Raw genomic sequence first — 18021 nt, 5'->3', positions numbered from 1 at the left:
GGTAGTGCCTCTGTCATGTGTCTAGCTAGGTGTCAAGTGCTTGGGTTAGTGTGACAAGGTAAAGTGAGTTGTGCGCAAGTAGGGTGTAAAAGAAGTGAGCTTGAGTGTATATATTATGTTGTAAAAACACCTCGAGTCAAGTGTGAGTTAACGGAATTTATTAGGATCTTCAGAACCAGAAGTAGTAAACTATTGAAACTAGATTCGGGGAGCAGTGATAAACAAAATGAGATCAATATGAGCTATTTAATACATCATTCTTGGACATATCAAGTGTGAAGTGCCCCTTAATCCCTATTCTATTTTATAAATTTTCCATGGTATAACTATTTAGGAAACCAAAAGAAAGGAAGCAATCTTTAGAGTGTTGTTCTGATAATTATCTTCTTATATGAACAGGTGTGCATGGATATGTATGTATACATTATAGACATGCCTAGCACTTAGAAGGGAGCAGATTGCTTAGTTCTGCAGATGACTAACTACTAAGAGAATTGTTTTCCAGTTTTGCAGAACATTAGTCAGTCTAGGCACTCTGATTGCCCCTCTTTTGTTTCAGAAACCAGATATAGCTTCTGATCATTGGTAACCATGTTTATATCAAGGATTTTGCCCCCATTTTCAGACAAAATACAAGAGCCACTTGAACATTTCAACTGCTCCCTTGCTGCTTGGATGAGATCTTGAATGCTTTGTGGAACCCACAACACAATTCCCTCTCTTCTCTCCTCTTTGGGATCCCATGGGTGAAAAGGGAACACTCTGCATTTCTTCTGTCGTATTTCGTCTGTCAAGTCACTAAAAATATTACCAATTCACTGATAGTAGTAGGCTAAACATCTGACAACCAATTTAATGAAAAAATTACTCGAGCCAAAGAAAAGAACAAAAGAAACAAGAGATGACACAAATATTTTCTACCTTATGATTCCCTCATAGGGTAGAATATCTGTGCCCTAAGCAGTTTGCGTTCAACGGATAAACAAAATGTTATGGGCAAAAATGAAAATTGATTTCTCTCCATGATATATATATCTTTTATTGGCATCCAACTTCCTTGAATGTCTGCGTGGTAAAGTTCTCAACAAATGAGTTTTCTTGTTTGTCCCCCTGTGCTCCCCTAGGTTAGTTACCACAATCTGTGGTGAAGTGAATTTAGTTGTGAGATGAAATCACTGTTTTTGAGATTTTTGTTTGAGCGCCTTCATGCACTTGGCACCACTTTCACTATTTCTGTTGTACGTGTTATGAATTCTCTTCCTTTTGAATTTTAATACTTCAAGATAGCTTTCTAAGTTTCTACACACTTCTTGTTTGTTAACAAAAGCATATATTAAGGAAAACCACACCTTTCCTTCTTTTTTTTTTCAGATACAAAAATGGTAGGATGGGAGAAAAATCTTATTGTTCTTCATTTCTCTGTCAGTGCATCTTTTGGTTTGTAACTTTTTTGGCAACAACTTTTTCATGCAATAAAATTCCATCCTAAATCAACTGTTCATTCCAAATCAGACAATAATGGATTGTATAATTATATAGTGCCAAATGGGAGAGCTAAAATTTTGTTTGTACCTTGAATTTCCTGAGAACGATAGGATAACTCAGACAACTGAGAAGTTGTTGCAACTTTGAGCAGTTTGATCAAATCTTTATTTCCACCTATAGAGGCATCAACAAGTGGAGTATTTCCCCATCTGCAAGCAGAAGATAGGCTGACAAAGGTTACTCCATGTGGCAAGGTCCTGTACTTTAAAAAAAAAAAAAAAAAACTTGAGGCATTTGTAGTTCATTGTGCACAATGATTCCCTATGTGCTTTCTTTCTTTCACCATAAAGTCGGTGTAGACTAGAAGAGTGACCCCTTGTGTCTTTTCATCTCTTCCAAAAACATTTGAAGTCTGATGACTGAGAAATTGAACCAGATTTTTTGAATCTTAACGAAATAAGAGCCATAATTAAAAACTCAATCATTAGAATAAGCTTCAGTTAAGCCAGAAGCAGGACTGAAGTGATGGATTGTATTGGAAGGACAATTTAGAACCATGCTAGCAGATGTAGACATCTCATGCGATTCGGAACTGTAATCTGAGTTTGACCACACAGATATATCTAACAACGAAAACAAAGAATGATCAAATATCAATGTGATTCGAATATGCTAATATGGGGGTATTTTGCACTTGTGAAACTGCTAGGGACTCAAAAAATATTACGCTTCAATCTTGTCTTAAAAACCAGAAAAACATTTAGATCATACCTGTCCCTTGACAAAACAATTGCTCCTGCTTCTAGAAGTAACTCTGCCATTGAATATAACCCTTCTGAGGCAGCTATGTGAAGTGGTGTTCGGCGATCATAATTACTGGCATTTGGATTAATTCCATTGGACAAAACCTTTTTCAGAAGATCCACATCCCTCCTCACAACGGTAGTGCAGAGAAAACCACCAGCATCATCAACCACAAGTGTTGCCCCTGCCTTAACGAGTAAAGAAGCTACTTGATCGTGCCCATTCTTGATGGCTTCAAGTAAGGGAGTGTTCCCAAAATTATCTAATAGACATGGTTAATAAGTACTTCTACTAATACATTCAAAACTTGGGAGGAGATTAACAGTATTTCGAGGCAAGAAAGAATTTATATATATATTTTTTGTGGGGTGGGGGAGACGGTGGCTCAGGTCATTAATGTCTACTAACAATTAACATCATATATCTTCTAGAAAGTAAGGAATAGGTGTAAAAGCAAAGAAATAATATGTTTAACTAGGAAGCTTATAGAAAAAAAAAATGTACAAGTCTAATGACGAAGTTCGTACCAATAAATGATGGTTCGAGCATGATTCTCACACTAAAATATTTAAATCTTGAAAAAAAAACTTATAACACTTTTAATGGGAGGACAGAGAAAGAAAAAGTTCTATTAAAAAGGCTATATTGCAATCCTTCTTTTACATATTTTGATGGTGAATAGGTCCTTTATTAGACAATATTCATTTCATCCAATCCAGTTTTTTTTCCTGCCACGTCACCATTATAACTTGTGTTTCTTCAAGATAACATCTTTTGTATATGTTTGATTTCTAGCCTTAGTTTTTTAAAAATGGCAACATTGTTTCTTTTTTCTCGTGTTTATTGACTTTGTTTGGTATCTCTTTTATGTAAACAACTCAACGCAATACTTTAGACAAGTGTGAACAATTATAGAGTTCTAAGAGTGTTGGACTTTGAGTGGGAACTATTTAAACTAAATCAAAAAAATATTGTTCATCACAGAGTGTAATTTTTAAAGATGTCGATTTTGAAAGAAAAATAATTTATTAACATTTCTGACAAAATACAGTAGGTATTGGGGGTGCAACCCCCCCTCTCCTGTGCAGGGTTGCTCAATCCCTCGACAGGAATGAACCAGTTGAAAGGCCTACCTGAAATGTTGATGTCCACTCCTTGTTCAATAAGGAAACGAGCAAGATCTTTGTATCCCTTGGATGCCGCAATATGCTGAAAGAAACAAAACTATATATTAGTAGAAGCCATGAGTGAGTTCATTTCATTCCTAGTAAATTGAAGGGGTAGGGCGAGTACCAAACACCATTAAGATGATTCAGCACAAAATCCATAACTGCATAAGCTAAAAACAATGACATATAAGACCTTGGGTATGAAATCAATACCACGTTACACTTTGTTTCTGTATGTGATGACATATAATATTCCTTTGTGTCACTTAAATTCAGAGGAATTGGATGAGTCTCCAAACTCTCCCTCAGTTAATTTTTCTTTTTCTTTTTTTTTTTTTTTTTTAAGAAAAATAAGATGCCAATTTACATCATTGAGATGCAGCAAGGAGGAAAGAGTATGAAGTATCTAAACTTGCAAAAATATGAGTGACAGTATTCCACTGCTCTATTGTCAAAGAATATTAAAATGCAACTTAGCCTTAATCCATACCAAAGGTGATCTACCATCATAATCTGCTTTGTTGGGATTGGCACCTGCTCTGATCAAACATTTTAGGCGATGAGAATCTCCATCATAGGCAGCACAATTAACCCTCACAGCCAGCTCTGATTCATGCTGTCCAATATATAGTGTTATATTTGATTCCAAAATCTTGGTCTGGAGGTTGGGGCCCTTTCCCTGTCATTGATAAAAGTGTGGGAATGTTATTTACTGTATTGGTTAAAATTTCTTGCCGCATAAAACGAGTGATATTTCAGAATACTTTCAGCAAATACAGAGAAAGTTTTCAAGCAAGTGGACACAATTGATTCTATACTGTAGAATTCAGCGAAGGCATCGACAATCATATCTCAACGACCATATTTTTAGGGTAAAATGTCAAATGGAAGGAGAAAGATGATCAATTTACCTCAAGGAGGTTGTTCAAGATAATCTGTCCATCAGAAAAACATATCTCCAGGATTTCTGTAAAACAACGTTTATCAAGCCGCAAGACCCTGCATAGTTCACAAACTCGAACTGTACGAGTCTGAGGAATGCTACAAAGAAAAGAAACCTCGCCAAATGACCCATAAGCTTGCTGACGCATAATAAATTTCTCTGTTTCATCCTCTTCCACATTTCCTACCTCCTCCTGTAGAAAAATATTATAGAGGCAGTATCTAACTTAAAAAACACGCAAATAAGAAAATATATATTCCATCTTTACATATTAGAGATATTCTTAAGATTAATAATCAGGTGCATATAATGACGACACATTCTGATGCACGTAAAAAAATATATCATTTGTCAAGAGATTAGGATCTTAGAGTTCGGACAAGAACTCTAATGGATATTGACCCATTCTCAAGCTATGTATAGAAAAGGTAAAGTACAAGCTATAGGCCTTGTTCTTATAGTCATCTAATGACACCCTTTTGGTAAAAAAAAATTTGATCAACCTGTCGTACATGCAGCTCTAACCAAACTTTTCCATCCTACTGTCTGTTTTACATCAAGCCATGTCACTCACTTCAAAGATCCATGTGGTTTCTTCCTAGAAACCCATGTTACAAGCACCACTCTCCATGGGAGCCCAAAACCGCTGGCCACTGTACCTATAACACTAGATCAACTGCTACCCTATTCCAATTTAAACTGCCAGACAGACTGCCTATAGAAGCCCAATCCCTTTCTCTCTCACAACAAATAAAACAAAACCACAAAGGCTGAGAGGGTTATGTTTTTAGAGAAATTATGTCCTACAATTGGTGAAATTGCATTTCAGTTTTGAATGAATTTGACAAGTGGAGGTAATGGTGGGTTGAGAAAGAGCGGGAGGCAGAAACCAAAGGCATCGAAGTCAGTTGTCAAGGTTGTGAAAGGTGCAGTTTATATTTCACCTATTAACAAAACTATAAAAAGGGCATATTTCAGGTCAACAATACGTTTACTATTAAGATAGGCCTACTTATTTTTTTGATAAGTAAGATAGGCCTACTTATTAATGTTATGATTTTCACCTTTACAAGTGTTTCTGTTATGACCCTTATCATGGTGAACACAAACTTCAGAACTTTCGGATCTCTGAGGAGAGAAGTTGGGGGTGGGGGGTTAAAGGTTGTCATAAAACTTGTATCAACACCAGTATGGATATTCAAGATATCCTTCTTCCATCATAACTATTGTGGATGGCTTCTAGTCAACATCTTGTTACTCTATAAAAATGCTTCCCTTAATTTATGAACTTATAGCTATAAAAATTCGCACTTTTTCATAGTATAAAAAATGCTAATAAACTATTTTGAGTCAGTCATATTCTCTAAATGCCATATATATTCCATACAGATGCTGAATGCAAGTACACAAAACAATTGAAAAGATAGACATAATGGAGATGATATCATTAGGAAGAAGTTCATACCACTTCACCATTACATATGATATAAAGTTGATCTATTATGTTTCCCGGTTCTATAATCACTTCTCCTGGGAGGAAAAACTCCTCATGGACTCTGCTTGCCTGATACACCATGAAATGAATGAGTCAGCTCCACTGGAAGAAGCTAAGCTTCTAATGTTACTAGTTCTGTTTTTTATGATTGAAAATTATGACGAATAATATCATAATGATATTCGAGAAAAAAAAAATTATGTTAAAAAAGAACACAAAAGGAGTCAAATGATGAAACAATCGGATACAAAACACTGAACAACACAGTTAAAATGCTCTCAAGCAACATTAAAATTAAACAACCATCCAACTTAAACTAAAAGGTGCCTCAAGTATAACAAAAAGAGAACATCCAGGTGACCTAGCAATCAAACTATATAAAAGAAAATGATCAAATGCCTTCCCATGGACATGTGATACTCTTCACCCTGTGACATGATGTCATATCATTAAATACTGATGGTTGTGTACAAAATTTAATCATAGGACATCATGTATAGGATAGGAGTGCCACCATCCATACACTGAGACATGCTAATAATTAGTCATCCCCTAATGCCTCTAGATTACTTCAAACTTCAAATTCGTCTTTAATCACCGGCTGTAGAATCCTCAACCTTACCAAAGCCATAGAGATCAGGTAAAAGTTGAAACAATATCCATTCTCTTATTCTCAGTCTCACACTGGTCAAGCTGACCTTTTTCTCAGATTAACAGTTCACCCATTCAATGAATAGCCACTGTTTTCCTTCTATCCACAGAAATAGAGAATTGTTCAGCAGATACATCCTTTAAAGATGCATCCATGCACTTAACATCCTGCCACAAAAGTACTCACCTCATCTACTAAACAGCTTTGCTACAAATAATCCACTCTTTTACCTTTCCACAAAGAAACTCTGTTGAACTACAAACAACACAAGGTCACCCTCTCCTTCCTTCCGCATGTTTCAAACAAATCACTCTCCTTGAAAACCAACTCATCTCACCTCAGCCCACCCCCCCCCCCCCCCCCCCCCCCGGGGAAAAAAAAATAATTTCCCCTTTAAGATCCTAAGCTGCTTCACTCACAAGCTGCCAACCTGTATGGTGGAAACAAACACCATCACAATGAACCCATTAATTTTGAGAATCATCAAGTTTCATGCTATAAAATACCCCTTCTTCAAGGCACCCGGAAAATTGCAGAATACAGGAAAAAAAGGTCCTAAAATAGGTCCGAGCACTTTCATTTTATAGTAAAACAGGTCACATAACTCAAGAAGGTACTCTCTATCAGAGTCATATTCCCCCTGCTTTTGAGAAGTCTTGCCTCTCAAACCTAGCAAACCTAATCTCTAATCTTAATAATTGGATCATGCTACGAAAAAACCTTGAAAGAACTTGATGAGAGCCCTAGGTAAGACATAGGCATGGAACTGGTATGTGTAAATAGAGTACTTGCATGGTGTCACCTTCTACACTAATGACTGTCTACACCAACTGTGGATTACAGTGGACAGCAGTAAGCTGCTAGATTCTACATAACAATTGATACCAGAAGTGGCATATTGTTCAAGAGAAATTTGTGGAGAGAGCTAATCGTGCTAGAGAACCTATTACTTTCAAGTTCCAAAATATGGATTTGAGATGAAAACTATATTAGGACAAGATTGAGCTGTTATAGTAATGCTTGCAATGAATAAACAATTCCTAATAACAGGCCCAATTGATGCTGCATGTGGAAAGTTAAACTGGAGATGCCAACTAATCCGCCACTTCTATGGAATTAGTAGCAATTAGATAAACTATGACTTCTAAACCAAATGGATGTGATCAAGTTCACAGATATCATATTACTTTCAACTTTTTTTATGGGTAAGATAATGGAACTTATCATAGCCCATCCTTTAGAATTCACATGATGCTAAATATGAATAGCATGATGGCTTACAATCCGCTTTATGAATCCCAGAGAGCACCCCTTGAAAAGAGAAGCTTCTTCAACATATGGCTCATATAAGTTCTGTGAAATCTGCACCAAAGAAAAAAATTGTAATACAATTATGCAAACCAAGCATCACCATAAATTCATAAAATACCAAAAGAACTGGTACATGCAATGAACAATATCAAGACAGTATCCAAAAGGTGCTGCATGAATTCTTCCTTAACTATCAGGTCCCGCACTCTTCTTCTAACTAATCCCCACTCACAAAACTAGGTAACTGTAGGGATTCTGAGAACCATCTATAACAACTGTTGCAATCGATTAGCAATTTTCCAATTCAAAATTATTTTTATAAGTGAGAAAATTCTTTTGCTAAAACTCATTACAATGAAGGCTAATCCATCGCCTTCAGGATGCCTCCAACCTACATGTGTGCCACTCTTGAAACTGCCAGCCCCCAATCAACAAGATTGGATGGACGGCTACCCAAGACAGCACATTTGAGGCTCACACACCACCGCCACTACACGGTGCCTCCAACACCAACGCACGCCACTCATTCGCTTTCCACTTGGCTTTCACACGCAAATGTTGGAAGTCCCCTTGTTGAATGTGAGAAGACATAACATGGAAAAAGTTGTGTTTGATACACCATTGTATGCCTAGCTAGTTGGTGAAACTGAAAATTAAGTTCCAGACATTTTATATGACAATTAAGCGCCAGGCATTTTATTAAGTGTCAGAACAAGAAAAAACAGAAGAGGCATTTTATCAAGTGTCAAAACAAGGGAAATAAAAGAGTCATTTTGATAATTCATTCCCAACCCACATCCTCAGAACAGAAATTGATAGACTTTTATATGGATGAACACCTATAGATAAAGTAGATAGCCTTTCAACACGGTAACCTCTGCAAATTCTATCCTATATAAATTACAGAACATCTCAGACTGTCTTCCCCCGTCAGTAATTTTTAGTCCTTTATTTCAAAATTGGAAACATTTGAATCCCTTAAATTGACTAATCCTTCTCACCACCCAATGTCCAAGAAATTGCAATCAAGGTTGGGTGAAAGACGAAACCATGCAAAATCTTCAGGAACCATTGATCTTTGCCTTCAGTCTATGACCACAACTGGAGAAACATCCAATATCAATTTTCTTGATGAAGAATTACACAGATGCTTATAAGATTTCACAAAAAAGTTCAAAAAACCATGTTATCGAGTAAAATACAAAGGGATCTGTAGTGAATACTCTTGTCAATAAGGCTTAGTATATAAAGCAAGAAAATGTTAAAAAGTTTTCCAACACCATACAAAGTATGCTAAATGCTAATCCCCCCGGCCCCCCACTTGAATCAAAATTCCATAGCCAACAACTGTTCTGGTATATCATGATGGGGACACATCAATCCCGCAAACTTAAGCTATTAGGAGCTGGGGCAGCCATTTATATCAAGCATACCACATACTAACCAAAATGAGCAGAACCAAAGCCATACAGGCATACTAAAAATTTATCAATACCTTAGTCTGAATAGAGGTTGGAACATCCTGAAGTAAAGCAACTTCTGTAGTGCTGCGGTCATATTGTAATCGCAGATGACCTTTGATCTCACTGCTTATGTGCCTATCAAGATTGTTTTTGTTCATGTATTTGATAAGGTTTGCCATTTTATCCCTGAATTTTTCTGTCTTCGATCCTTTTACTACTAGTGCTGCTATGTTACCAAGCAGATAAGCACCAAGAATCATATTAAATGACACAAAAATCATAATGAATATCATTTCCCTGGCATTGACTGCATGTATCTCTCCATAACCTGGATACAAAGCAAATTATCAGTACATACAGTAAAGATTCCCAAATCTGATATGAGAAACTCGAAATGAAAATAGAAACAATTCATATGGTGATGAGAAGGGGCCATTATCAACCTTTAGAAATAAATGTACTGTCCTTGATTTGATCAGAGTCCATAAACAGATTATAGGATGGGCCTAATGCAGTAATCTCGAGGAGAATAGGAAGATGAATACAAGAAGGATTGGTAAAAACTATTATAGGCGGAGCAAATAAAGCCTATTTTCAGAAAAGTATCAACCTATCTTAGCCCCCAATCAATTTCTTACATAACCGATTCTTGCCCTGAACAGGTTGCTAGTGTTCGGTCCTGACCCAAGATGAGGAACCATTTTAGAACAAAAAACTATAGTTTCTACAAAAGCCCTAGGAATTCTATGTGAAATTGCAAATGTGGACATGAGCTATGGCTCATAAATAGGAAGATGAAGAGATAACAGGCCAAGCATATTCATCATGAAATTGGGGTGGATCTATGTTTATTCGCTCTGCTTGCAGAGCAGCTTACCAGAAAAATAGAAACGTGGATTAGAACCGATGACTTCAGCCGATTTCTAAGGGTGTTTAAATGAGTGACTCTTGCGGCAATGTTGGTGAAACCACCAAGCAGAATAAAGTGCAAAGGCCGCCTAGAGTCTAGGCGCAAAGTGCAAGTGTGAGCTTGATTGAAGTAAAGCATACAAGATTTGAAAAAATAATGTATAATTAACAAAGTATTTCAGCCTATTTCTAAAGGTGTTTAAAAGAGTGACTCTTGCAGCAATGTTGGTGAAACCACCAAGCAGAATAAAGTGCAAAGGCCGCCTAGAGCCTAGGCACAAAGTGCAAGTGTGATCTTGATTGAAGTAAAGCATACAAGATTTGAAAAAATAATGTATAATTAACAAAGTATTTCATATATTAAAATAAATAGATTAAAAGAAGCAAGATAGTAACTTAGTTAGCTTATTGACTCAATTTCGAAGAATATTATGCGAGATGACAATCATATGGTCAACTAATTGCTTAAAATTTAAACTAAGCATTTTCTATAATCTCTTATTCTTTATAAAATATAATCAAAATAAAGTACATGGTTGGATCAAAATATACCCAAAAGGAAATTACCAAAAACGCTGAAGAATTGTAAGTATTGGCTTCTATGGTGACATAAGTACCTCAATGCAATCCTAGTGTATAATCACCCTCATCATCAAGCATATGACCATCATCATTTTATCAAAAGATTTGTTACTCCCATCATCTACCTCCTTGATTTCATCTAAATTAATGACCTAGACAAACAGGTTTAGTCGCAATTGACATTTATGTATTCTTTACAAAAAAATAACAAAAATGTGCTTTAAGCTTGCTAAAAAAAAGTGCCAAAAAGCCAGCTTGATGCACACTTTTGGCAAGCAAAGCACTTCAGCCCTGACGCTTTGCACTTCACACTTAAGCACACTTTTACCAATATTGTCTTGTGGTATGACACTATTTTTTTTTTTTAATAAGTTGGTATTTCACATTTTAGATATCATAGCCACAACATAAATGAGAAAAAAGCTGAACTCATAAACTAGGGCATAGCTCACACACACCAAAGGGCAATAATCTTGAGTGCCTAATACAGATAACCAATGGCTAAAATGATTTTTATTTTTTATTCAAGAGAGAAATATAGACGAGCTTACCAACAGTAGCCATGGTAACAATGGCAAAATAGAGAGATGTTACATAACGCTTCCAAAGATCAATTTTTCTAAAGTCTGAATATCTGAAATCACCCATCTTCAAACTTCCAATCCATGTGTAACCTTCCTTGGAGGGAGCCACAGTGGTAGCAAGATAGTAAAAGATGCAGGCAGCAGTATGAGTGCAATAGAGTTCCACAACAAAGAGTTTCACAATTCTTGTTCCAAGGTAATTTATCCTAATATCTTTCTCCAACTTCGCAAAAAACTCTGTCACTCTAAGTGCTCGACTCAACCTAATCCACAACAGGTACCTGACTAGCTCTTGTCTTCCAGAAGCCTGTTCAAGCAGTTGTGTTCAGATCACTGTATCAGAGCTACCAAGCTATATTGTCCATATCAAACTCAAAAGAATGCAATCAACTATGGAGTAAAATGACAAAAGAGTGACAATTGTTTTTCAATTGAACAGAGAGGCCTCATAAGCATCTATCGGATCACTCAAGAATAAAACAACTTGTGACAAAAGAACTTCAAGTTTTGAATTGCCCATCTTATTTATAAAACACCATCCTAAGTTACCCTCTTCACATTTCCCTTTTTTCCCCTATTTTGTGGATTTTAGAATTGTAAAAAGTAAATATTCTTCCCTCATTTTACTTTAACCTATCAAAAAAATAAAAAAAAGTTCTTCCCTCATGATAATGCATTTTAAACTCTCATTGTGCATACGAATTGTATGTTATGGTATAGATAACCACAGAAAATGTTTCTTCTTATTGGAGCTTATTGGTAGAACTTGATGTGACATAAGCCTTCTTACTTTGAGTCACTGTGATAGAGAAGAAATTATTAGATAGTCCCGAAGTACAGCTGAGGTAGTACTTCTAGCATATCACAGGAATTCCCAATTTTTACTCCAACTGTGAGGCTATGATCGGCTAGGTGTAAACTCTAAACTCTGAGACTACCTAATAATTACTCATGGTAGAGACATTGCTTATTTAAGAACTTGGTTTTTGTGGGATAAATAATTAAAGAGAGATGGTTTTCTTCATCATAGATTTGATCATTTTCAAGTCACAACTGATATGTAAGGCATGTCAAGTGATCGACATTTAAGTGGTTGATATATGAAACCATTTGAAATGTGTAACATATGCAAATGTGATTAAGAATTACAAGATGTAGAACAAAGAGCATGCAGTACTTATAATTGAAAGACCCACGCACAGTTTAATAAAAGTAAAAGAAACAGACCACATTGGACAGCTTATTAACCAAAATAAAACCTAAGGGAAAAAGAGGAGTGAAAATGAAGGTTGTACCTTGTAGATTGCATCCCAGGGAAAACATCCCATCAAATCAACCAAGAACCGAGACTTCAGGTACCTATAATTAAGCAAAATATGAAAAGCCGATTAAATTTTTCATGATTACAGCATATTATAAAGTAAGGGAAAAGAACGTAAAGAGGAAACCGAACAGTTACCGCAACGCGATGAGATTGCGGTCGTAGATCATGCAGTCGGACTGAGTGTCATGATAGGCGACGGAGAAGCGGACGAGGATGTCGATGAGAAAGGCAAACTGACCGGCGATGTCGAGGAGGAAGAGGTTCTCCGGGAGTCCTCTGAAGAACCCGAACTCCAGGGGCGTGAAGAAGGAGGAGTACACCGCCCATAGCAGAATGAAATGCTTCCACGCAACGTACCACCTGCATGCGTTTCCTAGCCCCCATCATTTCAAATTCCGTTCTTTCTCTCTTCAGTTTCAGTTCTCATTTCTCATTTTGGGGTTTCATTATGATGGCAAAAGGACCGAAGGATTTGTTCGAGCATGTGGTTCAGTTAGGGAGTTAAGCAAATAACAGCCATGGCAGGTGTGCAAGTAAGTGGGTTTGAAGTAAAAGAAAGCTGCTGACTGTAGAAGAAGAGAAGAAGAAGAAGCAAGAGATTGACGAAAAACATCAAGAGGAGAAGACGAGGCCGCTAGAAGGACAACATATTTGCTTGGGTTCTGAGCTCTATCCGTGGGCATCTCTGTCGTGCTGGGAAAATTCTTTTTATCATCCTCACACTTCATACATCACATTTATTTTAATTTTTTTTTTATTTTTTATATAATAAATATGTAATGAGTAGATGATAAATAGAATAATTTAATTAGTTTAATAAGAATAAAATAAAATAAAAAATAAAAAAAATAAAAATATTATTTTAATATATAAAATATGTGGTGTGGAATGATGTGTAGCATTTCCTTTCAGATGTTTCAAAGAACCCACCATTCTTTCGTGCGGGTTTAATATTTTTTAATGGCACGGAGAATATAAGTTTTTTATAATTTTTTTTATAAAAAATAGATTTTATTAATAAAAATTAATTTTTATATTTTTTTAAATATAATTTACTTTTTTATAATGACTTGTTTATTTTAGACTTATAGTCTTATACAAATCATTCCTCATATTTTTAATAAGGGCAGGCGGATGGCCCTACTTGGGTGGTCGATGGTTTTTATTAGAAAAAAAATTATAAATATAAAAATAAAAATAATAGAAAGAATTTAATTAAAATTTTAATTTTTAATTTTTTATATTTTCATACTCTATTTTATTTTAAATATATATATTTTTTAATAAATCATATGTCACCTCATTAAAGTGGGCATAGTAGCAATACTTAGAGAGAACAGCATGCGAAGTATGTACTTGTTATCAGGACGAATGACAAGGCGATGCCGTCTGCTTCTCCGATGGCCGTCTCTGTCGACTCTTCCACTCCGAGTGATGCTCAGCTCTGATCTTCTCAAAGACCCGGCCAAGTTCCTAATCCAGGCGGACCATGAGCCTTGTCTCGAGTCTCTAGCCGCCTCGTACACAACCCCTTCTGATCTTCTTCCTCCGGCCGGCCTATTCATCTTCCAAAGTACTTTATCCAGATGGATTATAGCTGCTTCTTGGAACCGGAAAAACCTCTTTCTAAAACACTTGTTTCAGGCATGCGTGCACATAGATCGCTGGCTATAAATATGGGAGTAATTGAAAGCATGCAGTAATGGAAATGATGTATTATTCTTTATTATTCCTCAGACTTTATTCCATGGGCACATAGGTTTCTTTATAAGCTTGACAGAATAATTTATGGCGACAGACAGAATAATTTATAAGCTTTCAGGCCAAGGAAGCTTTACAGATTGAGATCTTCTAAATGTTCAAATATTTTTTAAGTTCTAGAGTCATGTGTAGGTTCCGTGAATCTTTTTCAAAAAAATTAGATAAATTCAAAATTCATTTAAAAAAATTATTTTATATTTTAATAATAGATCTCGTTTTTTTCAAAACGAATTTACACACTTGCATAATCTAAAATTATATTTAATATTTCACTTTTCAAACTAATCCTTTTATAATCACAATAATTAATTTAATTTATATTTTATGTTGGATAAAAAATGGACTAGATTCAATCTATTATAAAAAATAAGGAAAAACATAAATATATATCTCTTCTATATATAAAAAGTGTGTATGAAACGGAAAATCTTGTTTTAATAGTTTTTTTTATTTTTCCGTTAAAGTTAACACCGTTTGTTTTAACGGTTTGGCACATAAAATGAAGACATAAATGTTGAGAGAGATAGCATTCAATGTTGTTATATGATTTATTAATCTCAATAATTATAATACTTAATAGTTTATATAATAATAAGTAATTAAAAATTAGTTATTATATTTTTCTCTTTCTCCTTAACATTTACACGTATATTAGGTGCATAAGACGTGAATCCCTAAGTATAATATACGTATATTATACGTTTCATTAACTCAGATTATTGAGTATTCCAAATTTAAAAATCTCATATAATATATAATACAAGTGTGTTTAATCAAAGTGTTTTTTTTTCCCATAATAGTAGGACGTAGTTTCCGCTAAGTCATATTCCATACATGGGCTTGCTATGATAGGCACGTGACAAAGGCCGTGATCCTTGAGCTAATCAAGAAAAAATAAATTCGGCCAACAATTTCAAAATATATTTTATGATTTATATATATGCTATATATAGAAAATATTATACCACAAATTTTATAAAAAGATTATGTTTTAACTTTATGTTGTCCCTGATCGATTCAACCAACAGCAAAATAAGAATTTCAATATTGTCTCTATTGATTGTCTACAGGATGACATAAATTGATGAATTATAATACAAACATCAAACGACACATATTTTGAACTACCGTTTGTGTTAGACTTTTATTAAATTTTTCGTATACATCTTTACTAGTACTAAAATTATAGATGTTATAAACATGTATTGGATTATATGATATTTTGAACTAATTTTTTTATTTTCTCCAATATGCCTTAAATTATTAAGTGACATCAATAATTTTTATAAAATATATATTATTTTTTACAAATAATCATTTCATAAAATTAGACAAACGGGCTTTGCACGTTACTCCCACCTAGTATATATATATATAAGACAAGAAAGAAATAAGATAAAGAAGAGATAAAATTAAAAGAGGTTGACTCAAATACAAAAATATAAAAGTGACATAAGGTAAGTAGACTCAATATTACAAAGAAAAAAATAGACGTATGTAAAATGAAAGAATCTTTACAAATCAAGGCAAATCGTTGGCTCCCCTCTTCACATTCCTACAACAAAAGCGTCTTCTTCAACTTCGTGGGGATTCTAATTTCCTCCATGATATTGAAAGCTATGAGAGACTCCTAATAGTATGTGAACGTAAACTTTTACACTAAACCATGTAAGTATATATCTATATCTTTTTTATTTATATTTTATATGTTTTATTTATTATTTATTTCATTTATAAGAATTTGAACACCATATTAACGTCCAAGCCATCAATATATAATGAGTTTTGTTATATACAAGCGAATTCGTATATCGATCTTTATATCAATATAGTTGCATTCATATTCAAAATTTAAATTGGTATCATTCTCATTACAGTTGACTTTCTAAATAATTACGTTAGATGTATGTATATATTGGTGAGCAGAATCACTTACAACCAAATTCTTCCATATATAATATAGGTCATTCAATCGTATTGTTGGATTTCAACCTTGCTCGAAAAATATATCATCATTTTACGGTAAGTAGATATTATAATCATTTTAATTGAAATCTAGAGAATCGACCTACTTGATCACTCGGATGTTGTCTGATAAATGCGTATCAACATGAATCCGATCACGATTAATGCAATGGACAAATGGATGTGGTGAGCCTTTTTCACATAGAAAGAAATTCCTGCGGAAAGTTAATGGAGGACCAGCTGCCTGTCTCGATCAATATTTCACGAACACCGAGAGGGCAAATCAGTTTGTCATTTCCATTCTTGAAATTTAGCACGTCCGAGGTATATATTCCTTTTCTTTTTAGGAGATCGCATTATTGATTTCAAAATACTAAAAACAAAAGGAAAGAAATTGAATCATTATCATGTTCAAAAATGAAAGTTTTGCGTTTGTGCTAAATCTTGCCATATAATTAGTTAGTTTTTTTCTTGAGCAATGCTACTCTGCCGCCTAAGTAGTACCGCTCCATTTGACGGTTAACACATTTTGAAATTTTTATTTTTTGGTTCTTTTCTTTTTCATATTTTTTAATATATTTAAATATTTTTAAAGAAATAAAAAAAAATACATCAATACACTAAAAATCACTTCCTTAATCATTAAGTTAAAAAAAAAAATTGGATGATTAAAAAAAATACAATGGGGCAGCAATTGGCATAGTAGAGTTTCTCTTTTTTCCTATTCTTATCGATAAATAGCGTATGGAAGCGAAGGCATTATTGAACGGAAGAGATGTTGCGTTCGTCGTTCGATTGAATCTTCTTGTTCCTGGATGCTCCATAGGAATCCATCTCTATGAACCTAAATGTAGTCTATCTCTATGAATCTAATTACACGAGTTATTCTATTCTCATACTAGTATATAGAGCACACCATCAATATTACTTAAATAGTAAGTTTTGATTTATAAAATTTAAATTTTAAAATTTATCTTCAAAATCAAATTAATTTATTAGCGATTTTTTGAGGATTGCAGCTATGTTCTATTATGGGCATCTCACATATTATTGTTGAGAGTAATTATTTGCTTCTTATTCAATCTCTTCAAAATGATAATATGGGTGATTCTTTGTTAGGTGCACTATTTGCAGAAGTTCAAAGGCTTAGTTTTGGTTCCTGTTCCTTACTCATGTTTATAGGGAAGAAAATAAGGCTGCTCATCTATTTGCCGTAATGCTCGAAGATTTCATTAGAATATTCAAATGTGGTGGAAATGTATTCCAGACTTTATTTTTCAAGTCATTTAACTTGATCAATGTCTGTAATCGTTTTCTCTAATGAAATGGATAATTTCTTTTAAAAAAAAAAAAGTATACTCTTCGTACCAACTTAAAAATCGACTTAAAAATAGAATTTTTAATTACTAGATCAAACTACTCTTCTTATCATGAATTAGCATCTTCAGCCCGATCGCTGCGTTATCAAAAATATGAGACCATATTTTATATTTTAGTATACATTTCAAATACCCATCTGTTTTCAACTTGAGTTGGGTTAATTACCCAAACTTGGAAATTTTGGGCTATACAGC

General features: G+C 34.4%; 1 protein-coding gene across 5 annotated transcripts; it reads right to left on the bottom strand.

Annotated features, from left to right (window-relative positions):
- Positions 1 to 218: 218 nt before the first annotated feature.
- LOC122297192 (potassium channel SKOR-like) lies at positions 219 to 14406 on the bottom strand. Of its 5 annotated transcripts, none has more exons than XM_043107168.1 (13): positions 14078 to 14397; positions 12857 to 13081; positions 12693 to 12756; positions 11365 to 11704; positions 9355 to 9650; positions 7830 to 7910; positions 5867 to 5965; positions 4370 to 4594; positions 3949 to 4137; positions 3423 to 3498; positions 2257 to 2521; positions 1573 to 1694; positions 219 to 787 (listed from the first exon to the last, which is right to left on the bottom strand). In XM_043107168.1, exons 1-13 carry the CDS (start codon positions 14284 to 14286, stop codon positions 522 to 524), a joined length of 2457 nt encoding a protein of 818 aa, XP_042963102.1. In that variant the 5' UTR covers positions 14287 to 14397; the 3' UTR covers positions 219 to 521. The 5 variants fall into 5 exon arrangements, 4 of the variants coding, with proteins under 4 accessions (XP_042963102.1, XP_042963101.1, XP_042963103.1 ...); XM_043107167.1 differs by having other exon boundaries at positions 2257 to 2551; positions 14078 to 14396; XM_043107169.1 differs by having other exon boundaries at positions 660 to 798; positions 2257 to 2551; positions 14078 to 14400.
- Positions 14407 to 18021: the final 3615 nt, after the last annotated feature.

Source organism: Carya illinoinensis, chromosome 15 (assembly GCF_018687715.1).
Source record: "Carya illinoinensis cultivar Pawnee chromosome 15, C.illinoinensisPawnee_v1, whole genome shotgun sequence".
Lineage (NCBI taxonomy): Eukaryota > Viridiplantae > Streptophyta > Magnoliopsida > Fagales > Juglandaceae > Carya > Carya illinoinensis.
Note: the sequence above shows the minus strand (reverse complement) of the source record. Positions and strands in the feature narration are given on the sequence as shown.